We start from the raw sequence: 22,407 nt of genomic DNA, 5'->3' as shown, positions 1-22,407 counted from the left end.
CTGCAGGCTGGCCTCTCCAGTCCACACGCGTGCACCGCTCTCCCCCCCCCCCACACACACACACAGGACCATGGGGCTGGCGTGTCCCACTGGGTGGCTCTATGGCATGGGCCCGGACAGCCTGGAGTCCGAACCCCAGCTCCGCCCAAACCTGCACGAGGTCTCTAAGCCCCCCGTGCCTTAGTTTCCTCATCTGCAAAATGGGGATAATATCACTTCTGCTCAGACTGCTGTGAAGACGGACTAAATGGACCCAGGAAAAGCATTTAGGATGGTGCCCGGCCCACAGTAAACACAAAATAAATGACGTCTGCTACTACTGTCATCCGCTGAGAGTCTGAGAAGAGACAGAGAAGCTTCCCTGAAGGGACCATTCTGCGTGTCAGAGAAGTACAACCACAGGGAGGAAATGCAAGGAGGTATTGTGCTCTCTGTACGGGGCTTCTAAGGCTGTGTTCGAGTGGAGGGAGTTGGGAACAGAAGGGAACAGAAGTTGAAACGAGTGCACCTAACCTTTGTGTGTGTGTATACACACATGCATACATGCAGCCTCATACGTGTGCACGTGTTACGTACACAAGCATGTGTATGTGTGTATCGTTTAAGATGGAAACCATCTGCATACATGCTGACAACTTCCCTTCCCCTGGCTGTTACCACTGGATTGAATCCTTTTCATTCTGAGCCGGGAACCAGTTTTCAAACCCTCACCCTAGAGTATTTGGGGCACTTTCAACCAGCGATCAAAAATGGCGGAGATGAAAACTCTCCTCAGTTCAGTTCTGTGTTTCTGTCCCTTGTCCAAGCTCAAAAGTTATCAGTCCTGGCTGCACATTAAAATCATCCAAGGTGTTCCCTCCTAGAACAATTAGGTTAGAATGTCTGGTGTGTAGCCCGCTCATCAGCATTGTGAAGTCATCCCCTGGGGATTCTGGCCTGTTTGGGGGGTGGGGGCAGGGGAGGAAACTGTTTCATCTGTGCAATGGGAAATCAGTGAATGGCTCATTAATACAGATTAATTGCCTCAGAACAAAAAAGTACCCTTAAGGCCAGAATGTGGTGCCAATCATATCCAGGGAGAGACCTTAGAGGCAGAGAGTGATCACCAGAAGCAGGTGGCAACAGTTCTGAGATCCCATTTCTGGGGTATCCTGCTATCTGGAGCGTTCCTTCCAGGGCCAGCCCTGGAGCGGCAGTTTCACTTTTCATTAAGGAAGGTCCCTCTGAGAATTCGATGAGAGTTAGATCCTTAGTCCAGAAAATTACATCTACCCACAAGAATCACACCCATATTTCAGGTGGTTCATGAACCCCTGATGTCCATTCACGATCCCCAGAATTAAAACACGTGTGTCAAACATGCTGCAAACCCTCCTTTCGGAGGGGCCCCCTGAAGGCAGCCTGGGAGGGAAAAGGCTCACTGAGGGAGACCATGCTTCCTTCGTTTTAATGGCAGGCCTGGGATGGGCGTGCAGGGGGTGGGGTGGGGGTGCTGCACTGTCCCACCAGTGCCAACAAGGTTGGGCCCAGGTGCCTTAGCACTTCCCAGCTCGGTCCCGTGTTAGCCCAGAAAGAAATTCCAGAGTAGGAATTTTAGTTGAAGCCTCATTAAACTTCCCAAGCAGCTTGACTCTGTAAATCAACAACCTGCTCCCTCTTTGCAGCTTCCAGGCCTGCTTGGTCTGGCCGAATGGAAACTCCTAGAATCCCAGCATTGTCTGCCCTAAAGTCTGTCCATGAGTCTGAGGCCTTCCTCCCCAACCAGTGAGTGCTCTCCCCGCCCCCGCCCCCCACCCTGCAACAAATGCCCTGGTTCATGTAACAGAAAACGAGCCCACTGGACTAACCCAATGGAGCCAACCACGTAAGAGAAACTAAGTCACCCTCCACATTATTTAGGTAAAGAAATGGAGATTGGGAGCCACTTTAAATTGATAGACTCGGGGAAAATGGGACAAATCTGGCTGTTTCTATGGTCTCATGGGATCACTTGCCTCCATTCACCTATTTCTCTGGGTTTTATGAGGTTGCAATAGCCCCCAAATGTTCCTCCCTCTTCTTCCTTCTGCCTTTCTTGAGGTCACTTTGTCCTAGCTCACCTGTCACAGCGCAGTGGGGAGTGGCCTGTGAGGACACTGTCAACAGCTCTGCGGTGGGTAGGGACTGACAGCACACGGGCTCTTTGCTCCCAGTGCAGAGGGACTGGAAGAGCTGCAGACAAATCCACATTGGGCAAATGTGGTCATATTTTAAGCACATCAGAGGACATTTACAATATAAAGGAGCCATTCCTTAATACTTGCTTGGACCAAAATATCCCTCTAAAATGCCAAGATGTAACTCCTTCATGAATCTGTATCTGTGTGAGGGTTTCTAAAATACTGTGTTATCTTTAAAGTAGGGCATACTTCTTTGTGCTAACGGTGTCGGTTTTATCCTGCCTACTGTCAGGCTCCATTACCAGATGACACAGCCTGGAAGGAGTCAGAAAAAGCCTTCAAACAGAAATTAGAAAGCTAAGTGCCTAGAAAAGCTTTTCATATTTTGGAGAGCCTTTGTGCTGGAGAAGAAAAGAACCTTGAACTTGTGTCGAAAGCCTTAGGATTGGGGCAAGTCGCTTGATCTCTTGGTGCCTCAGTTTCTTGATCTTTAAAATGGAGCTAATACTGCCCACCTGGCCAGGGTCAAGATGAGCCCTGTTATAAATGAGGTGTTATGCACAAGTCTGGTCCTTCCATAGGGCCCACAGGTTTTGTTAACTTATTCATGGTGTACAGGGGGTTGGGGGACTAATTTAGAATAAACTCTGGGATTAATACTTTAAGCATAACCTTTATAAGTTTCCCTTTATATTTATAAAAAAACATACTGGCTTTCCCACCAGATTCATCTTTATATTGGCTTAAAATTGTTCCCCAAAGGGGAGCTCTGGCTATCAGGTGTGCAAAGAATACCAGAGAAGAACTGACTGGATCTCTTTTTTTAAAGGTCATTCTAGAACTCACCTGATGGCTAATGCTCCCATGCAGCCACCCATCCATCATTCTGTTTATCACTCTGGTGGGCCAAATAAAACCTCAGGCTGTCCCTGCAAGATACTGCCTCCCCAGTCACCAATGGGAGACTCCCACAAGAGTGCTGTAATAATGGTGGAAATTAATGATGGGAAACCGCTCTAACACAGACTAGAGAGGACAGACGGGGGAGCCATAGAGCAAGAACAAGTGTCAATTACAGACCCTAACAGGGTAAGATGCAGGTTGCATCTCCTACAGGAAATCAACTACCCCAGCAACTCAGCCAGTAAGAAGCTGTCATCACGCTGAACTCTTGCTTTTCTCCAATGGATTTTCATTCAGAACAACCCCTCTCGACTTCCTCCTCCATAAAGTAACCTTCCTCTCCTTTACCATAGGACTTGTCTACGGTTTTGCTATACCGTGCGTGCCCTGAGTTGCAATTCTGCTTCCAAATAAACCCATGTTTTGCTGGTAAAATGATGGGCTTTTAGGTTTTAGAGAGCAGGGGAGAAGGGCAGAGGGAGAGAGAGAATCTCAAGTAGGTTCCATGCTCAGTGCAGAGCCTGACGGGGGGCTTGATCCCACCATCCTGGGAAAATCAAGTCAGATGCTCAACTGACTGAGCCATCTAGGTGCCTCAATGGACTTTTATTTTTAAGGTTACCATTATTTGGTGATGAGAGGTGGGATCCAGAGAAGACCTGCGACAGCTCGGGAGCTGGTGAGCAACCAGGGCAGGTGCCCACGGAGTTCAGTGAGCTGCCTTCCTGCTGACCTTGGACTTTCGAAGGTCAGTTTGTCTCTTGGATTTCAGGCTCCGCTCTGTGTTTTGAGCTCCCCAGACTTTATTTGAGATGTGTTTTAAGGCTTTGTTCTTTCTGAGAGTACTCGTTTGGCCTTTGGTAAAGTATCCTGATTCCTTCTGGAACCAGGTCGCTCCTGCTGAAAATTTTTCCTCTACAGAAGAAACCTCTAAGAAAGGGGGCCCCAGCTGTCACACTGCTTTAGAGGGTGCCTTCCCCTCTTCTGCGAGCCCAGCTGGTTTTATGTTTCAAATCCCGTGGTCCCTCTTCATGTGCATTTCTAACTAAGCGGGACAACTTAACAAAAAGTAATGTGGATCTTCAGTGGGGAACTTTCCATCTTCCTAAATTGACTCTTCTCAAAACTGAATTGGACAGGCCTGGTTCTAAAACTGTCAACAGAACGGGGCACCTGTATTGACTGGTATTGTGAAGCTTCCAAACATCATCAGGAATCTGGAATGTATACTAGCTGAGGCAAACAAAAAAAGGGCTGCTGAGGCCACTTTTCCCCTTCTCTGTCCCCTTTGTCTCACAGCCTCTGGGCTTGGTTCCCATCTCTGGTGCCATTTTCCTTTATTCCCTGCACTGCCTCCTTACTTCCGTATGTTCCCTCAGGCTAATCCTTTCACTGAACTTGCCTTTTCCTCTGAAGGAACCTTCCCCTCCTCTCCTGGACCTATTAATATGTGTCTCTCTGAGGATCCAAATGAACCCCACATTGCCTTTGTTCCCTGGAACAAAGCCAAATTGTGAGCCATAAAGAGTTTTCTAAAGTGGCCAAGGACTCCCGTAAGGTTTGCTGAAGAATTTCACAGTTATTCCAACTGACCAACCTGGTTTCTCAGATTTATAGTAGTCCACGTGCTTGTTGGGGAGGGCCAGGCCAAACACTGGATGAAACTAGCCCATTGGGAGCACCCTGAGGGGGATTTAGGGAAACAGACCCCTAATTTTTGGCAGGATGCAAGAATGCTGTACCCACCAATGATGGTAGCTTTTACTTAAGCCTGTTGATTGGAACAAAATTCAGGCTTGCACACAAAAGCCTGGTGAACCTGTTCATGACTATTACAATCAACTCCAAATTGTCTTTAAAGAAAATTCTGGTCTTCCTTTAGATGTGGAATGCCCCCAGGTAGCATTAAACTCAATTTTTTTTTTTATGTTTATTTTTGAGGTGGGGGGGGGGGGACAGATTCGAAGTAGGCTCCAGGCTCTGAGCTGGCAGCACAAAGCCCAAGGCGGGGCTTGAACCCACAAACTGTCAGATCCTGACCTGAAGTTTGGAACTTAACTGACTGAGCCACCCAGGCGCCCTTAAACTCGATTTATTAATGGGCTGAACATGGATATTTCTTTTTTGTTGTTGTTAAAAGGACCAGGATGGAATGGGAAACTGCACACCCCAGATTTAACCGGGCAAGCCAGCTCACTTACGCTCTAGATGAGTCATCTAAAAGAAAAGACTGCTATTATTCTCCGTTTTCAATGCTGGCAAATGAATGCCCCTAAAGACAACCAACCCTCCCCTAATATCTGCTATTATTGCAAAGGGCCAGGACCGTGGAAAAAGACTGTGACGGGCTGAAGTGCCACAGTCCCCTGCAGCTTTTGCACCCAGTGTCAGGGCCCCGAGGAACTACAGGGCTCTTCCCAAGCCTCTCTATCTATCGGCTCAGAGAAAGCACTCTCCTGATGGGCTGTCAATACGGACAAAGAGTTTCATTCTCAGAAACTGCACTCTTGTTGCTCAAGCCCCTGCTACACAGCAGCCGCTGTCTCGGAGTACAAAACCAGTTCAAATAGTGTGTGGGGGTGGGGGTGGGGTCTCTAATAAACCTCAGCCGTTTCCAGTCTCTGGAACCTACTCCCTTTTGTTTAGGTCCACTGAGAGCTACTCACCCTTTTCTCCTTATTTATTTATTGGGCTGAGATTTCTTAGAAAAATATCATGCCAGAATTTCTTTCTCCTTAAGAATCTGCCAGTGGTCATCAAACTAGCCAACCTGGTGCATTAGGTGACCCTTTGGCACCTATTTGCTCCCACTCTGACAACACTAGAGCTGCGTCTGGGGTTATCAGTCCTTTGTCCCTGAGACATTGGCTACCATCCTCCTTTTTATGGGCACGCTCTTCAACCGATATTGGCAGAATGCACAGTATACCTCCCATCGATTCAACTAGATCCCTCAAAACCTCCCCCTGCCCCAGAAATAATCAATACTCTATAAATAAAGTAGTCCTTCAAGGCATCACGGCCATAAAATAGATGATCACAGGGATCAAGGCCTTCTTAGCCCCTGCACTAGTCCCTGTAACATCGCTGTTGTACTTGTGAGAAAACCCAATGGCTGAAGAGGCAGTTTGTCCACGACCTCTAGGCAATAAATATTATTAGCCCTCAATACTGTTATTCCCAAGCTCCATACGCTACTGACATCTATTCTTACTAAAAGCAAATCCTCCCTGTAGTTGATAACTGCAGTGCATTTTTCAGTGTTCTAGTTGAGAAGGATCTTTGTGGCTCTTCCTGGACAGTAATACCCCAGGGTTACACAGAGAGCCCTTCTCACTTCTCACACACCTTAAAGTTGATCTGGATGTTTGTCACACTACAGAGATGATTTCCATCTCTGCTCCCTTTCTCAAACTTCTTCATAGAAAACACCATCTACCTGCTTAAAGCTTTTGGCCTTAAAGGGACATAAAGCCTCCAAATAGAAGGGCACCTGGGTGGCTCCGTCTGTTAAGCATCCAACTTTGGCTCAGGTCATGATCTCACAGTCTGAGTTTGAGCCCCACATTGGGTTCTGTGCTGACAGCTCGGAGACTGGAGCCTGCTTCAGGTTCTGTGTCTCCCTCTCTCTCTTCAAAAATAGACATTAGAAAAGGAATTTTCTTTAAAAAAGTCTCCAAATAGAAGTTGCAGTTTTGAAATAAGGACTACATGTGGATCCAGGTAATTTTCATGGCATCCAGAACCTCCCCAAACCTAAAACTAACTGCCAATTAACGAGGTTTCTTTGGACCTGGCTGGCTACTGTTGAAATTAGATTCCAGACTTCTGTCTTATGGCTGAACCTCTATATGCCTTACTAAAAAAACAAACAAACAAACAAAAAAAACAGACAGACCTGACCCTGTTATTTGGAAAGATCAAGATGACACAGCTAATGAGACTTTAAAGCAAAGAGTAATAAAGGCCCCCTGTTCTCAGATACCCTAATTATCCCCTTCCCCTTTCCCTGTTTATATGTGAGAGGAAAGGGAATGCCTTGGAGTCCCCACCAAAACATGGGACCATCAGCAGCAACATGTCCCTGTAGCACAGGGATACCCCCCTCTTGTCAGAGCCATTCCTGCCATTGCCCTTTTAGTTGATGCCATGGGACCCCCTCTAAACATCATTTAGAAGCCTGAATCCTAAATTCTCTTCACCTCACCTCTGAGGACATCCTCTTAACAGCTACTCCTCCTACAACCTTCTCGCTGCAATGACCTTTACCTGCTGTTCTCTGAGCCTCCTTCCTGGACCAGACCTCTTGCAGTCACTTAATGCTGATGGATCATCACTGGACTCCCTGTGACCATGTATAGGAAACTCCTCTAACCAATGCAGATTTTTCATGGTTTACTGAAGGTGCTTAAAGGATGAAAATGGTAAATATGATGGTATACCACTGCAGCTCCTTTTGAAGTCACTTTGGCGGTCCCTCTACCTTTGGCCCATCAGGCTGAGTTATATGTTTTTACCTCAGCCGAGGGTAAAACCGCGAATAATGAGACTGATAATCTAGTTAGCCTTTGGAATACTTTGTGACTTTGGTATATTATATAATAATATTTGGTGTATTATTATATTCTGGGCATTCCAGAACCGACTCCCTAGAGGCCAAAAGAAACCACCTTGCTAATATGTCCACCAAAAATGCTGCTCTTAGGGAAACCAATAGCCAAACCCCTGTCATGGTCCAAAGGGATGTTCTCCCAAATAATCATTTGGAAAAACTGACCAGAGATGCCTAACAATTGGCCCCCAAAAATGAAAAACAGGGCTAGCAATCTAATAATTGTTGGTTCAGTGAAAAAAGAGAACTCTGGTTTGGACCAACTAACAATCCGGCCCTACCAGAAATTCTAAATTTCCTACCAATTACGATTGCACATGTATTAAACCATTGGTCTACTAACAACATGACAGCAGCTATGATTTTTCCAAGTTTGAGAGAGAGCATGTGTGCACATGCGGGGGAGGGGTAGAGAGAGAATTCCAAGCAGGCTCCACACTGTCAGCACAGAGCCCAACATGGGGCTCGATCTCATGAACCAAGAGATCATGACCTGAGCCGAAATCAAGTCAGAAGTTTGACTGAGCCACCCAGGCGCCCTGATGAAATATTAAGACCACAAATGTGCCCACCTCCCTACCACAAAATGCAGGGAAACCTGTTTGCAATGCTCTAAGACTTTTTAAATTACCCAATGGGCCATTCGAGTCTTGGCAGGTGAATTCATACAGCTTCCCCCATCTCCTGGATAGTTTTATAGTCATGGTTTGTAGGTTTTCTCTCTGGACTGAAGCTTTCCCTTGCAGATAGACCATTGTTTCTTCTGTGGCTAAAATTCTGTTGGAAGAAAATATCCCTACCTGGGGGGATGAACTTCACAGTGATCAGGGAACCTGTTTTACCAGTCAGGTGCTTTGACAAGTCTGTGTTGTTTGGCCAGTTTTACAACACTTCCATTGTGCATCCCACCCACAACCCTCAGGTAATGGTGCTAATGGGCACTCAACTGGCAGAATGGGTAGAGACCCTCCCAATGGCTTGGCTGAGAGCACTGCCCTTGGTCCTTCCAAGTCTCAGATCCAGCCCTGTTGGGATGGTCACAGGATGTCCAATGTGCTGCACTCCAGCTGGTCTTAAGGGTTAACTTGCTTCAGGTTAACCCATTCTTGCTGACCTAAGGCCCTTGATCTGTAGCAGAATTAATGTACTCTGAGCTTTGCAGACCGCTAGCCTGGAGCACAGAAGCATGAAAACTCTGCCAGGCCACAGAAGCCAGCAAGTCTGTTTGAAGACTCCTCGGCTTTCTGATTAGCCTAGCAATTTTTTAAGCAAAATGTCTTTTTTTTTTTTTTTTTTAGGTCACACAAATGATTTTATCGACCTCCCTCTGTGTGTCTGTAGACCTTGCTCTGGTAGAACGCAGTATGCTTGCACATCACAAACTTGAACCGGAGCCCCGAGCGCCGAGATAACGTTTGTAGCTGGCATCATCCAGTCTGCACACGATGAGGGAATGTTGCAGGCCACTGCACTCCCTTTGCTGATTACCCTAAACCCTCTATAAACCCCCCTGGGCCAGGTAGAAACTTCGGAGTTGGCTTTTGGACAAGAGCCTGCCTTCTCCCCAGGTGGCCAGCCTTTTGAATAAAGCTTATATTCCTTTCCAATCAAAAGCTCATCTCTTTGAGTACTGGCATCTTCAGGGATGGGAAGCCCCACTTGGGTTTGGTAGCACTTTAACCCACCATTGATAAAAGGCATGCTTCAACATGGAGAGGCCTAATTGCTTCTTTAAAAACAGCCATGCTTCAGTCTTCTCACCATGTATTACCGGAAGACAAAGACCTTGAGCATCACACGTTGCAACCTGGACTTTTTTCTGGAGGTGTCTTTTCCAATAGACAAGATTCTGTTCAACCTTGCCAGTAAGGCACTGTTGACCAATCTTGTGCTGACAAACACCAGAGAACAGACTCCTGGATCCATGAGACCCCTCTAAAGAGAGCACCACAGACTGACTGGCCCTGCACGCCATCTGATGACCTGAAAATCCAGATTTCCCGGCCCCGGAGCAGACGACATCTGATGAGATCTCTGGATCAGGCCTGTTAGAAGGTTCGGGGTTCACAGGAGTTTCTTTCATTTGGATATTAATGGACTCCTCTGGAGTCTTACCCAAAATTCATGGTTTCTGAATTTTTGACTTTACTGTATTATTAGTAATACACCTAAGTTCCAGCAGTTCTGAGATAACAATGCTGCTTTTCAACATCTTTGAAGTTTTGCTATTTTGCAAAAAGTTCACCAGCTATTGCTTCGTGTTTATACCTGCACTGTATCTTCCCAAATGCACCCGGTTAATTCTTCCAGTAGGTTCCTGCAGTATCCCCTATTCTGTTCCCATGAGTGATTTCAGTGGGGACTCCCAGGAGGTACACATGACTCTGGGGTTTGTCCCCATACGAGGGATTTTCCTTCCCTAAGTGGGAGTAAGTGCCCACAAATATTTCTCACTGGCTACTTTCAGATCTAGGATCTTGTTTTAAAACCATCACATAATTTGGAATGGTCATGTTACTTTTGATTCGGTACTCGGTGCCTGTCAAACCTTTGTAAAAATGCCGTGACCAATAAGGACATGCTTTCTAGCACCTACAGTCTTGATAAATATGGACTACAGATGGAAGTGGTCCTTGCGACTCGAACGGATCCCAGTAGTTTCCCATCTATACAATTTTCCAAGGACGAGTGATGTAACACCCAGGAAAGATCCTTCCTGGCACTGAGGGACCAAAAAAGGCCACTGAATTGTGAAAACCAGACTCTTGCTCCGTGATGCATTTGGAGAAGGATCTTGATCAAAAGGGGGGAAATGTGAAAATTAATAAAGGGACACCTCACTGAAATGGAGTGGGAATAAAATGGGGAACCATCCTACTCAATGTCAATTACAGGAAGAGCTGTTCATTATAGACCCCAACAGAAGAATCCTCAATTACAGGTCCCAGGAGGGAATGAAGTGCATTGCATCTCCTACAAGAAACTGACTATCTCAGCCACGGAGGAAGCATCACCTCCCAACTTCCTCCTCTTTCTCTATAAAATAATGTTCCTCTCCTTTGTTTACAATGGGACCTGCCTGTGGTGCTGCAGTGACTTGCATGTCCCAAATTTCAATTCTTTGTTATTCTTGAATAAACCCATTTTTGCTGGTAACTTTTATTTTTAAGGTTAACACAGTAACTACTGTCTATTAACTACCCCCTCTCCCCGGCACTGTCGGGGGGCACTCTGAATGTATTAGGAGCCCCCGTCCATAACCCTATAACACTCCCTATCTTATGGGCAGAGAAACTGAAGCTGAGAGAGATTAATTATTTGTCTCAGGGTTGACATTTCAAAACCCCAAACCCAATAATCTCCTTCTTACTAATTCAAAGTTTGTTGATTTGAAGCGAAGATTTTAGGGCTCTTATCAGGGATTTCCAGGGCTACAGAAAACATCTTATTTACCCTGCTGCTAAGCTCCTGGGAATAACTGGCTTGCGGAAGGCTGGTTTTGAAGCTTTCAGAGGTGAAACAGGGGTTCTGATCTTTGCAAAGTGTGGAGGGGGAAACCCACATACAAGGAGGTTCTGATCTTTCCAGAGTGCTCCCTTCTCCAGGGTTATTAACGCATCGAGAAGGCTGGGAGACTGTTTTGTAAGCAAACTCAGTATTTTGCAGAACAACTCAGGCAGATACTTGTCAGAAGAAAGAGCTGACAGTTGCCCTTCTTCAGAGAGAGAGAGAGCTCACATCTGAAGGTTGCTCGGTGGTGGGGAGAAAATGAGAGCTTTGGGACCTGAGATCACGTACTCTGGCTTCCAACTCCGCCACTTGGGAACCTGCCACCGTGGGAAGTCACTCCACTCAATCTCGGTCTCATTGCTTATTAAAATGGGCACAAGATGCCTCCCTGTACTAAATTTTTATACAGATCGAATGAGACGGCATTTGTGAAAGCCCCTCGTGTAGTGGGCTCTTAACAAATCCAGTTCTGTTCCTGTTCTTTGAATACCTGGAGATGTGCCCTCTTTTTTTTTTTTTTTTTTTTTTTAAATTTTTTTTTTCAACGTTTTTTATTTATTTTTGGGACAGAGAGAGACAGAGCATGAACAGGGGAGGTGCAGAGAGAGGGAGACACAGAATCGGAAACAGGCTCCAGGCTCCGAGCCATCAGCCCAGAGCCTGACGCGGGGCTCAAACTCACGGACCGCGAGATCGTGACCTGGCTGAAGTCGGACGCTTAACCGACTGCGCCACCCAGGCGCCCCAGATGTGCCCTCTTTTAAATCACCATCTCCAGAGAAAAGAGTTGCAAAATACTCTTCAAACCAAGACTCAGAGAATAACCCTAACTGGCAAGACTCCTTCATGTCCTAAGAATAAGTCTGTTTTGGAGGACAATCAGCTGCTTCCAGAAGGGGTGCCAAGTGGATAAGGTATAGGACCTATTCCTGCTCTGAGCTTCTTCATTCTGTTATGCCCTCAGTTACCTAAGGAATGAGGAGGGAGGGTGATGATGGTATGGTATTCTAGAAACTGTGTGTTTCCTCCCTGGAGGCTACGGTAGCCTCCCGTCCCTTTGCCTTCCCTTCTCCCTATGTCTCCTGGGGAGACACTCACGGATGGAGTTGGCATGAACTTGTGCCCCATCACGGAGACACCGGAAACCCACAGTAGGTTGGGAAGGGTACCCGGAGGCTCCGTGCTGTTATGTGCTATTACAGAGAATATTAAAAGGATTAAATCTTTCTTCCTATTACACTCTGGTCCCAGCTGCAGCCATGTATGTTTATATATTTCAATGCAAAAATTGCAGTACTGTTCAAGGAAAGGGTCTCTGTTTTCCTGAAATCTATTAACGGAGATTATACCCCATGGTTTTGTATTCTGGCTATTTAATTCATTCCCTGCTGCCCCCCCCCCCCCACCCCCACCCCGCCGCGGTTGAAAAAGCTGGGCCTATTTATACTCTTTGGTGTAAACTTTAAAGATGAACTTAAAGGCTTTTGTAAGGAAAAGAAATTCACCTACCTTTTAGGGACAAAATGGAAGCTGAAAATTACTCTGGCATTTACATTTCAAAACGTATCCGTTCCTCTCCAGATTACCTGCCAAGACTTGAAGTCACTGTGCAATCCCTCTTCAGCCTGATTAGAATTACTGTCCTGACCAGCACAAGCCGCTGAGGGGGTGGGCGAAAAATAGATTCTCTCTGCTTCAGCAATGCCAAGAAAGAGACTGGACTTTTGGCACTGGCCAGCATTTTGCCCATAGGCACCTGACATTCACTTTTCTTGAATCGGAGAGGTTGGGTGATGCTGCTCTGCTCTCATTTTATCCCTGGGCTCCATGTTCAAGTCACTAAGGCTCAAATAGCCTACCCACAGCCATCCGGCCAGTAGTGGCAGGGCCGGACTCAAATCCTGCTGTGCCTGACTGCAGAGCAGTCCACGGTGAATATGTGATGACACCTGAGTGCAGGTAGGGAAGCAGATCCTGGGTGATGGCGGCACTTGAGGACGTCAGACCCGTCGTTGCTTAATGTTTGATGAACAAGCAAACAGACGCACAGACGAGTGGGAAGGGTGTTCCATGCATTCCACCCATTGTACCCCATCCCGATCCTCCCACGGCTGGGCACATGGCTTCTCATCTGGGGCTTCTGGCACACCGCACTTACTTCTTGCAAAGCACTCATTTAATGGGTTCATGTCTCCCACTTGCCTGTAGAACTTCTCTATATTCACGACTTCATGGTAGGAGCTCGGCAAATGTTTGATGCACCGTATCAGGAGCTTCCCAGATGTGCCGCTCCTGCAGTACCTTCATGAATCACCCAAGATCTGGGGATAGTCTGCTTGGGAATGACACCTGGGTCCAGACGGGCACCTTGAGATTCTCGATGCTTTCTGCTTAGCAGGTGCTCTGAAAACTAAGAGCAGGCATTCGTGGGAGGAGAGTCTGTGGTGGCCAGCCCAGCCCCAACAATACCTTTGAGACACCTGACAGACTGCATCCCCTGCCCTATGAAAGCCTTCTCCATGTGCCCCGTCACTGAGGCTGAAATTCTCTGCTGCACCTTGTGCTTCTGTTGGTTCTCTCTTACTTTCATATAGTTAGATGCGGGGTGAGGGGGTTTCAGTAGATGTTACCTCCACTGTAGGCCTCCATTTGTCCTTGCCTCTTAAGCCCACTGCCCTGCTCTGGTTAGCCGCTTCTCCCTTCGGTGCTTTGATTAGTTGTGCCACACCTCACAGAACCTCCGTGCACCTTGCTGCCAGGCTGATCTCCCTAAATCAGAGCTCTCAATGTATATCCAGTCTTCTCTAAATCTGTCATGCACTCCGCACTGGCAACTACTTAGCCAAGTAAAATCTCTTTTTCCCTTGAGATTCAAGGTCCGGACCCTTTTAGCCCTATATATTCCTCATACCCGCTTCATTCTCCCACTGGAGCCCCCTGAGGGCAGGATGCTGGCTCCTGAATATTTTTACATTCTTTGCAGCATCTTGAACAGTGTCTTGGGTGTAGCAGGATCTCAGCGACTATTTGTTTCCATTAATTTTACTTAGCCTAACATCCAAGGCACGCAGTGGACCCCAGGGGCAAGATTCTGGATCAGGTCTTCAAGCAGATGGCTTGCCAACACCCAGAGAGAAAAGCAGCGAGCAGGCATTTGCAAAAGGATGAAGAGGGACGGATCTGACTGCATCGGGAATTCTGCTCGGAGGAGACCATTCAGTTTACTCTGAATTTACTGACGTAGTTCAGTGCCCTTCTCCGCCACTCGATTTCTACCAGAAGCCTTGGGCTTCTCCACAGACACCAATGCGGTTCTACACCCTGGGCTTTGTCATGTTTCCCTTATCCAGCCGAGGTACCATAGTCCATTTAACCCCACTTTGGTCTTCCTTAATTTCTTGGCCCCACACTCCTTCTACCAAACCTGCCATTGATATAACCAACCGCGTGCTCCCACTTCTACTCCAAAGCTGCTGGGGAAGCTCACGGAGCCACACTGACCCCTGACACTACAGTCTCTGCTCTATCAACTCCTTTCCACCGGCATTTAAAGCAACAGGAAAAAAATAGTCTCCCATTCACTTCGGGTCCTACCCTCTCTCCTTATACTCTTCATAGCTAATTACAGTAAAACCTTGGATTGGGAGTAATTTCTTCTGCACAAGACGTCAAAACATTTTTAATCTTTAACTTGATAAATGAGCAATGTCTTCCAATAGGAGTAGTACGTGACGCTGCACATCACATGATCACAACTGAGCCAATGGTTCTCTCTCTCTCCTACCCCTCCCCCCATTCTCTCTGTGGGATGGTGGGCGATCATCTCCCACGCTCAGATGCTCGGTCTCAGGCCATGATGTTTGGCAGAAATCACTGATTTTTCAGAACATTGGAAGGTGCCCACAGCCGGCTCTAGTGTATTTTTTGTCACTTCAAAGTACCTCGGGACAGTCCTTTGCTTCTCCATCAAAGAGTAAGCTTAGAATGCTCTGCTTCATGCTAGGTCAGGCTGTCTGCAGATAGAGACCCTTTCCTCTGCTGCCTTATTGCCAGTTACATTAAATACTGTATATGACAAGAGTTTATCAATACTGTACTGTAGTCAACATCTGTTAGTGATAATGAAAGTCGTCCTACTCAATAACCCTTCTCTCTCTTGTTGTCCTTGCACCAGCCACGAAGGTTTTCAAAGGTAAGTGCAGGTTCATTTGTTTATTTTTCTTTATATTTTCTACTTTCTCAATTACTTTGTATTATATCACAGTATTGTAATCATTTTCATATGAATATCTTTGGGTTGTGGAATGAATCACCTGAGTTTCCATTATTTCTTATGGGGAAGTTTGCTTTGATATATATGCAAGTGCTTTGGATTACAAGCATGTTTCTGGAACGAATTACGCTCGCAAACCAAGGTTTCACTGTATCTGGAAAGAGTGATCTCCCCATGCTGCCCCACTTCCTCACGCTCTCCTAAGGGTGGTGCATCAGAGATTGGCCACTGGCCACAAGTGGCTACTTAAATAAAAATCAGTAATTAAAATTTATAGAAGCCAAGTACTCAATAGCCACATGTGATGCAAATATAGGGCATTTCCATTATTTCAGAAAGTTCTACTGGACAGTGCTGGCCTATGCCACTCCCAAAGTCCTCTCCCTCCTAGTCTTCCTGTTTTAGTAGGTAATGTCCCCATTCATCATGTGATCCAAGCCTTTGTAAGGAGCTGTCATTGTGGTTTCTTCCCTCTTACATACTGCAGCAGGTACACTTTCACTCAGAGACCAGGCCTCGAAGGTTCTTCTTCCACCCGCCCCTCCCCAGCCCAGGCCATCAGCTACTCTGTTAGACCAGCGGCTTACAGTTCAGTCCGTACATTTTCATTGTCCATACAGTGGACCATGGGCGTTCCTCCAAAACACAACAATCTGGTTAAAGACCATCAATAACTTCGTTTACCTGAGAGATAAAGGTCAAAGCTATCGACAGGGCAGCAACCCTTCCAGGTCCTGTTCTGACGGCCACCCATCCTGTCCCATCTTTGGCCAGTGCCTGCTTGTGCTGCACACTCTAGCCACACTTGACTTCCTGTGGCCCCAAACATGGTACTTCCTCCCAGGCTTGGACTTCAGTAAGTCCCTCCATTATAGCCCTCTCTCCTCGCTCATCTACATCACTCTTGCTCAGTCTTCATGTCTAAGGCAGACGTCACACTGTTTCAGACCCACACCCCTGCCCCATCCCAAGGCGAGGTGAGGTGGCTCCTCCATGTGTCCCCAACTGCGCCTGTGTAGACACCATCACCAAGCTGTGATGCTCTACTGAATTCCCATTACCCATACAGGGCCAAGCACAAAGGTCAACAATGTCATGGAAGCCGATTTCTTGGTTGACCCCTCGTTAACATTAACTGGTGGTTAATCACATCGGGTGCTGCTGTAGGAAATGGAATCAGGCCAACAGCAAAGACTTCTTTGATAAGCTTCTTTTAAGTAAAAGATGAAGCTGTCCTATCCTGCTAGAGCAGAGTTCTCCAGACTGATTTGTGACCCATAAATGGGCAACAAAATCAATAGACTGTGTCATGACCAACTTTTTTTTTTTTTTTTTTAAATTTTTTTTTTCAACATTTTTTATTTATTTTTGAGACAGAGAGAGACAGAGCATGAACGGGGGAGGGGCAGAGAGAGAGGGAGACACAGAATCGGAAACAGGCTCCAGGCTCCGAGCCATCAGCCCAGAGCCTGATGCGGGGCTCGAACTCACGGACCGCGAGATCGTGACCTGGCTGAAGTCGGACGCTTAACCGACTGCGCCACCCAGGCGCCCCATGACCAACTTTTTAAAAAGCATGAAACAGAAAAGAATACACACATATATTAAGGGTATTTTTTGTGTGAGATTTTTGTTCCAGCTATATTAATGTATATGTATGTGCACACTGGCCCATAATGTAAAACTTCTCTCTGGCTGGGGATCAGTCACAGAAGTTGAAAAATACCACTATAGATAATGCCTGGTTGATTATTCATGGGGCAGACATATAAATAATGGAATTACATGAGGGCAACATACAATGATCTTAACAGTGTCACATTATACGAGCTCTATAATTTTCCATTCTGTCTTCAAGTACCCTCTAATTTTCATTAACATTTCAGAAATATTTTACAAGCCTTTTTTTTTTCCTTTTATGCCATCAAATTATTCTGAAGGGTAACTTTTTTTTTTTTTTTTTTTACCTGCTATATTGAGTCTTTAAGCGTCTGTTTAGAGGTGGAGATTCTCCTACAACAACCCCACAGATGGGGGATTCCCACCTTCCCTGGTGAGCTCGCAAAATGACTACTAGGAAGTCATACCCACTTACCTGGGTATGGTCAACAGAGATCTGAACCCACTGGGTGTGCTCGATAAATGTTAGTGCGTTGAATGAATGTATATGCGAAGTGGTTTCACTATTTACAGAAATAAGGGTCCCCAACTTGCTACCTGACGTTACACATTCATGTATCTATTTATCCATCCAAGTTAGGGCAACAGGGGTAAGGCAGGATGATGCATGCAGACTTCACCCTCCCGAGAAGAAGAAAAGAATCAACCTAACGATGACCCCATGACTATGGAGTTCTACAGGGCACCAGAAGTTCCCGGAAGGCCCAAATGTTTTAGTTTGAATTCCTACTAAACTTGTCTTAACTGAGTATCTTCATACCTAGAGCATTTCTGTTTTCCACAAAATCGACGTAAGATAAAAATGCCATTTAGGTCTCCCTAGTTACCCACCTACATGGATTGATAATCATCGGGAGGACTCTGAGACCTTGTCCTGGGCACAGCAGGATGGATCACAGTGACTGACTAGAAATATCTGGCTACAGGTGGAGAAGGGAAGTGAGGAGGTGCACACACCCTGTACTTACCATTCTCCAGGAAGGACCTTGTGAGTGGATCCTTCATATTCTTCCATATATTATACAGCAATTCACCTCATTATAAAAGTAATAGGTACATATGGGGCACCTGGGTGGCTCAGTCGGTTAAGTGGCTGACTTCAGCTCAGATCATGATCTCACAGCTCATGAGTTCGAGCCCCGCATCAGGCTCTGTGCTGACAGCTCAGAGTCTGGAGCCGGCTTCGGATTCTGTGTCTCCCTCTCTGTCTCTGCCCACTCCCCCCTCCCCCACCACTTAACACTCTGTCTCCCTCTCTCTCAAAAATAAATAAACATTAAGAAAAAATTTTTTAAGTCATAGGCACATATATATTCATTCAAAATTTTAAAACCTCTAGAAAATATTATTTATAACATATTATTCAAAGACAATAATATACCATGTTTGTGTTTAGCTTTCCAATATTTTTCCATGCTTATACTTTAAAAACACTTTAGTATATTATAGACCTTGTCCCCCCTCCACATGTCATGTGTCCTTTCCAAATCTATAAATACTTTTCAGAATGTTAAAGGGGAACATCAATCTTACTGGGATTCCAGATCATAATGGATGTAACTAATTCCAGGCTGTTGGACATTTGAGTTATGGACAATTTTTCATTTTTTACAAACATTTTCATAAACATTTTCTATAGCTAAGTCTATGTGCTCATCCACAGTTATATATTTAGAATGAGTAGTTTAATTTTTACACTGAAAATACAGGCCATGGTTATCTCCCTTTGCATATTTATTTACCATTTAATGCCCATTAAAGAAGACCACTATTATTCAAGGAAAAAAAAATGTTACCCTGTCTTGATCTTGGCTTTGACAAAGGGATGTTCATAAAGCAACAGAAGTCTAAAGGGAGAAGGGTCAGGCAAGCTTGGCAGCTGGGTTACCTGGCCAGCCTTTTCTGCTTCACCCCAGCCTGTCCTAGGACCCAGGGAGAACCATGGAATATCCCCATCCTATGTTTTCTCAACTTAAAAATGTCAGGGTTAGACTGAATTCTTTTTATCCATACCAAACCTTGGAATACAGCTTCTATAGCATGAAGGTCACATCTGCCCCATCCTGGAAACCCAAGGTAAACAAACTCAACCAGTTTGGAAAAATTTAAAGAAATCAAAGTTTCCATTTGTGAGACATTGTCAGAAGACTTCTCTGTCCTAGCCGGCAGCCCATAATTGAAGCATTTCACAAGCTGCTCGGGGGGTTGCTCAACGAGGGAGCCACATTATACCATCAAATGGTTTTCTCTTTGGTGCCATCACTTTCCCTCCTTATGCTGGTGAGAATCCAGGGTGGCACCAAGACAGGGATTATATAAATGAAATCTCTGTGGTATCCAGAGACTGCATAGGTCTAAATGCAGAGCAAAATTTACAGACTTAAGGTTTCTCTTGTTTATTAATAATTATACTTCATAGAAGAAAGAAAAAGACAAGCTCAAGAAGTGGGACAAATTCACGCATATTTACTCACCTGGTCATAAGCATCCAATTCATTATTGAGGGAATAAAGAACATACATACCCAACAAACGGAGGAGGAGGAACAGGACTCCCAGGGCGTAAGACTTGAGTTCAGGGCTGACTGTCCTACATGCAAAGAGATGAAGAGGGAAAAAAAGATCCTTATCACTCCTCTTCAATTAACAGACCCCAGAGTCATCCATTGCTGTCCATCAGAGCCATTCTCTAGAAATTAATGGGTTTTTTTTGTTTTTTGGGTTTTTTTTTTTTTTTTTTTTTTGCTTTCTCTGCCTAAAGTCTGATAAATAACTGCACTAACAAGATAAGTGTAGGAAATTAACAGTGGGGTTTTTTTTTTTTTTTTTTTTTAATAATAAGGCTAATCTTGTCATTGGGAGGAAGACACGCAAATGTGGTCCCTAAAGTCTTCATTTAAAGGCATTTTACTTTTGCCAGGACGGGCAAATATCTTAAGTTGATAGAATACACATATTGGGGAAGTATCAACTGGGAAGACCATTTCTCTGAACGTTTCTCAAACAGCCAGTGCTGTGAACACCCTTGTCCTTCTCAGGTCATTTTGTGATATCAACCAGATGATCCTGGCTTGACACTCCAGATGGGCCACTTGCAGAATAATCCGTTTGACTACATCCAGTTTCAATACCCCTTGGTCATGGTTCTTTGTTCTCAATGGACTCAATCACCCTGGCTTTGGTTTATCCAGAATAGTCCCTTAGAATGACCCTCTCGCACATTTTTTTTTTTTTAACGTTTATTTATTTTTGAGACAGAGAGAGACAGAGCATGAACAGGGGAGGGTCACAGAGAGAGGGAGACACAGAATCTGAAACAGGCTCCAGGCTCTGAGCTGTCGGCACAGAGCCCGACGCGGGGCTCGAACTCACGGACCGCGAGATCGTGACCTGAGCCGAAGTCGGACGCTTAACCGACCGAGCCACCCAGGCGCCCCTTTCTCGCACATTTTCTAGCACACTCTCAGAGTGTGACGTTTTCTGGGATGAGTGTGACAGTAGATGGCGTTTAGAAATGATGACCAATTCTAGACAGAGGGGCCCTCATGGCTGATAACATCTCTTTCGTAATGCCTCTTACCCTTGAAACGAGTATTAATTCAATGCTTGTCCTCTCTGGGCCCAGGGACTCTTTGTATCTTGTCCATTGTGAGTGCAGTGATGATGTACTGAGTAACATATATGTGGGTGGATCGGTGGGGTGAGCACATGTCTCCCACTCATGACCCAGACCGGCCCTATCTCTGGTGGGGTGGCGAGGGAACATGAAGAGAGAGGTATTTGACGGACTACATACATGTATCCTTCAGGTAATCTTGGACACCACAGGCAGAAAAACTTCCTCTTATCCCATTCCCATTGGGAGTCCCTAGGGGAAATGGGGAGGTAAGCACAGTACTATGTCTCCTGGAAGGACCTGGTTAGGCCTAGAGCTAGTCCAGTGTGGCTGAGACTTTGTAAATACCAGGAGCACTTCACTATGGCTGAAAGACCAGGAAGGCTCATGCAATACAGGGAGGACCTAGGCAATCAATTCTGTAGGAAATAAATGTTAGAAACAAAGTTACATTGCAATAGGATATCTAAGTCCACTAGGATATCTAGTACCCAGGACTTAGTAGATAGATAGATTGACTGATAGATTGAGAGATCATTTATCTATTAATCTATTTTAGCTAGAATTAGATTCTAGCTAAATGACCCCAGGAATCATTCATCCAAACATCCAATGCCATCCATCCAATGACCTGGTTTGAGCCTCAGGGGGCATGTCTTTGGCTTGTTGGAGAGTGGACCAAAAGACACTGTCAAACTAAAACGAACAGAGATGTAGGTTTTACAGCCTTGGACATATTTCTAAGATTTTCAGTGAAAGCTATAAATGTGTTACTCTTGGGAAAACACCCATTTCTTCTCAATTGTAAAGAGTGGGATACAGGCAACTAGGTTAAGACTTTCATGGAGTGATGGGGAAACCACTCTCTGGCTGATTCAGCCAGATACATGTACAATGTCAATGATGAGATCGATGTTTCTGGACAGAAACACAGCCAGCTCTCTTTAGAATGTGCATGTTACAAAATCCAAGTTCTTTGGAGCTATTATTGGCTCCATGGTTCTGGTTTTTGCATACCCACTTGAAGGTATTAAGTTGAAAGACACATAAATAAAAGCAAATTCTCCTTTTCAAGAAAACGTGCTGGCGTAATGAGCTAGAATATTTATCACTTGAAATCTGATTTCCTTTTAGCTATCATGTCACTAGGAATAAAATGAGCAAGGTGCTAAGATCTCTCTCTGTTCATATCCTGTTGAGGAACTTGTTCCCATGGGGGAATCTTCCTTCTCAGATCTACTTAGGAAGAAATGGCGAGTTCAGGTCTGAATGTTATGGAAAGTTCCGGGCAAGGCCAGGGATGGGATCTGAGATCTACAACTTACTAGCTGACGACCTCGAGAATACTGCTTGCTTAACCACTCCCCGGGCCTCCTCCTCTGTAAAAGGGGAATGGCAATAAGGATGTAAACGTAATTAAAACAGGAGCTCAGTGCTGGCTCTGAAGGGGGGTGCAGCAGGTGTTACCTTGTATCCTCACCTGTGGATGTTCTGAGAGCTGCTGTTACGTGGGCTACAGTGGGGCCGTCACTCTGGAATGGGGCAAGGGCTGGCATATACCTGGAAGGTGGCCTAGACTGTGCCCTTGTGCCTGCCTGGAGTACCTGTGATGGCCAAATGGACTGGGATAGTGACAGAATAAGGTGCTACCCTGG

At 45.6% G+C, this 22,407-nt stretch overlaps 1 protein-coding gene and 1 long non-coding RNA gene across 5 annotated transcripts in view; one reads left to right on the top strand and one right to left on the bottom strand.

The window, feature by feature from the left end:
• Positions 1 to 22,407, bottom strand: part of SLCO3A1 (solute carrier organic anion transporter family member 3A1) — a 313,852-nt gene that overhangs the window by 9,493 nt on the left and 281,952 nt on the right. For all 4 annotated transcript variants that reach the window (XM_058736684.1, XM_058736683.1, XM_058736685.1 and 1 more), the window contains one exon: positions 19,662 to 19,726. In XM_058736684.1, the coding sequence (XP_058592667.1) occupies positions 19,662 to 19,726 (65 nt within the window). The remainder of the gene's footprint in view (positions 1 to 19,661; positions 19,727 to 22,407) is intronic.
• On the top strand, positions 71 to 13,295 carry LOC131516075 (uncharacterized). Its single transcript, XR_009263843.1, has 5 exons — positions 71 to 419; positions 1,665 to 1,764; positions 3,680 to 3,810; positions 8,973 to 10,826; positions 12,766 to 13,295. It is a non-coding gene; the product is annotated as an uncharacterized LOC131516075 (long non-coding RNA).

The sequence above is a fragment of the Neofelis nebulosa genome, chromosome 7 (genome assembly GCF_028018385.1).
Source record: "Neofelis nebulosa isolate mNeoNeb1 chromosome 7, mNeoNeb1.pri, whole genome shotgun sequence".
Lineage (NCBI taxonomy): Eukaryota > Metazoa > Chordata > Mammalia > Carnivora > Felidae > Neofelis > Neofelis nebulosa.
Note: the sequence above shows the minus strand (reverse complement) of the source record. Positions and strands in the feature narration are given on the sequence as shown.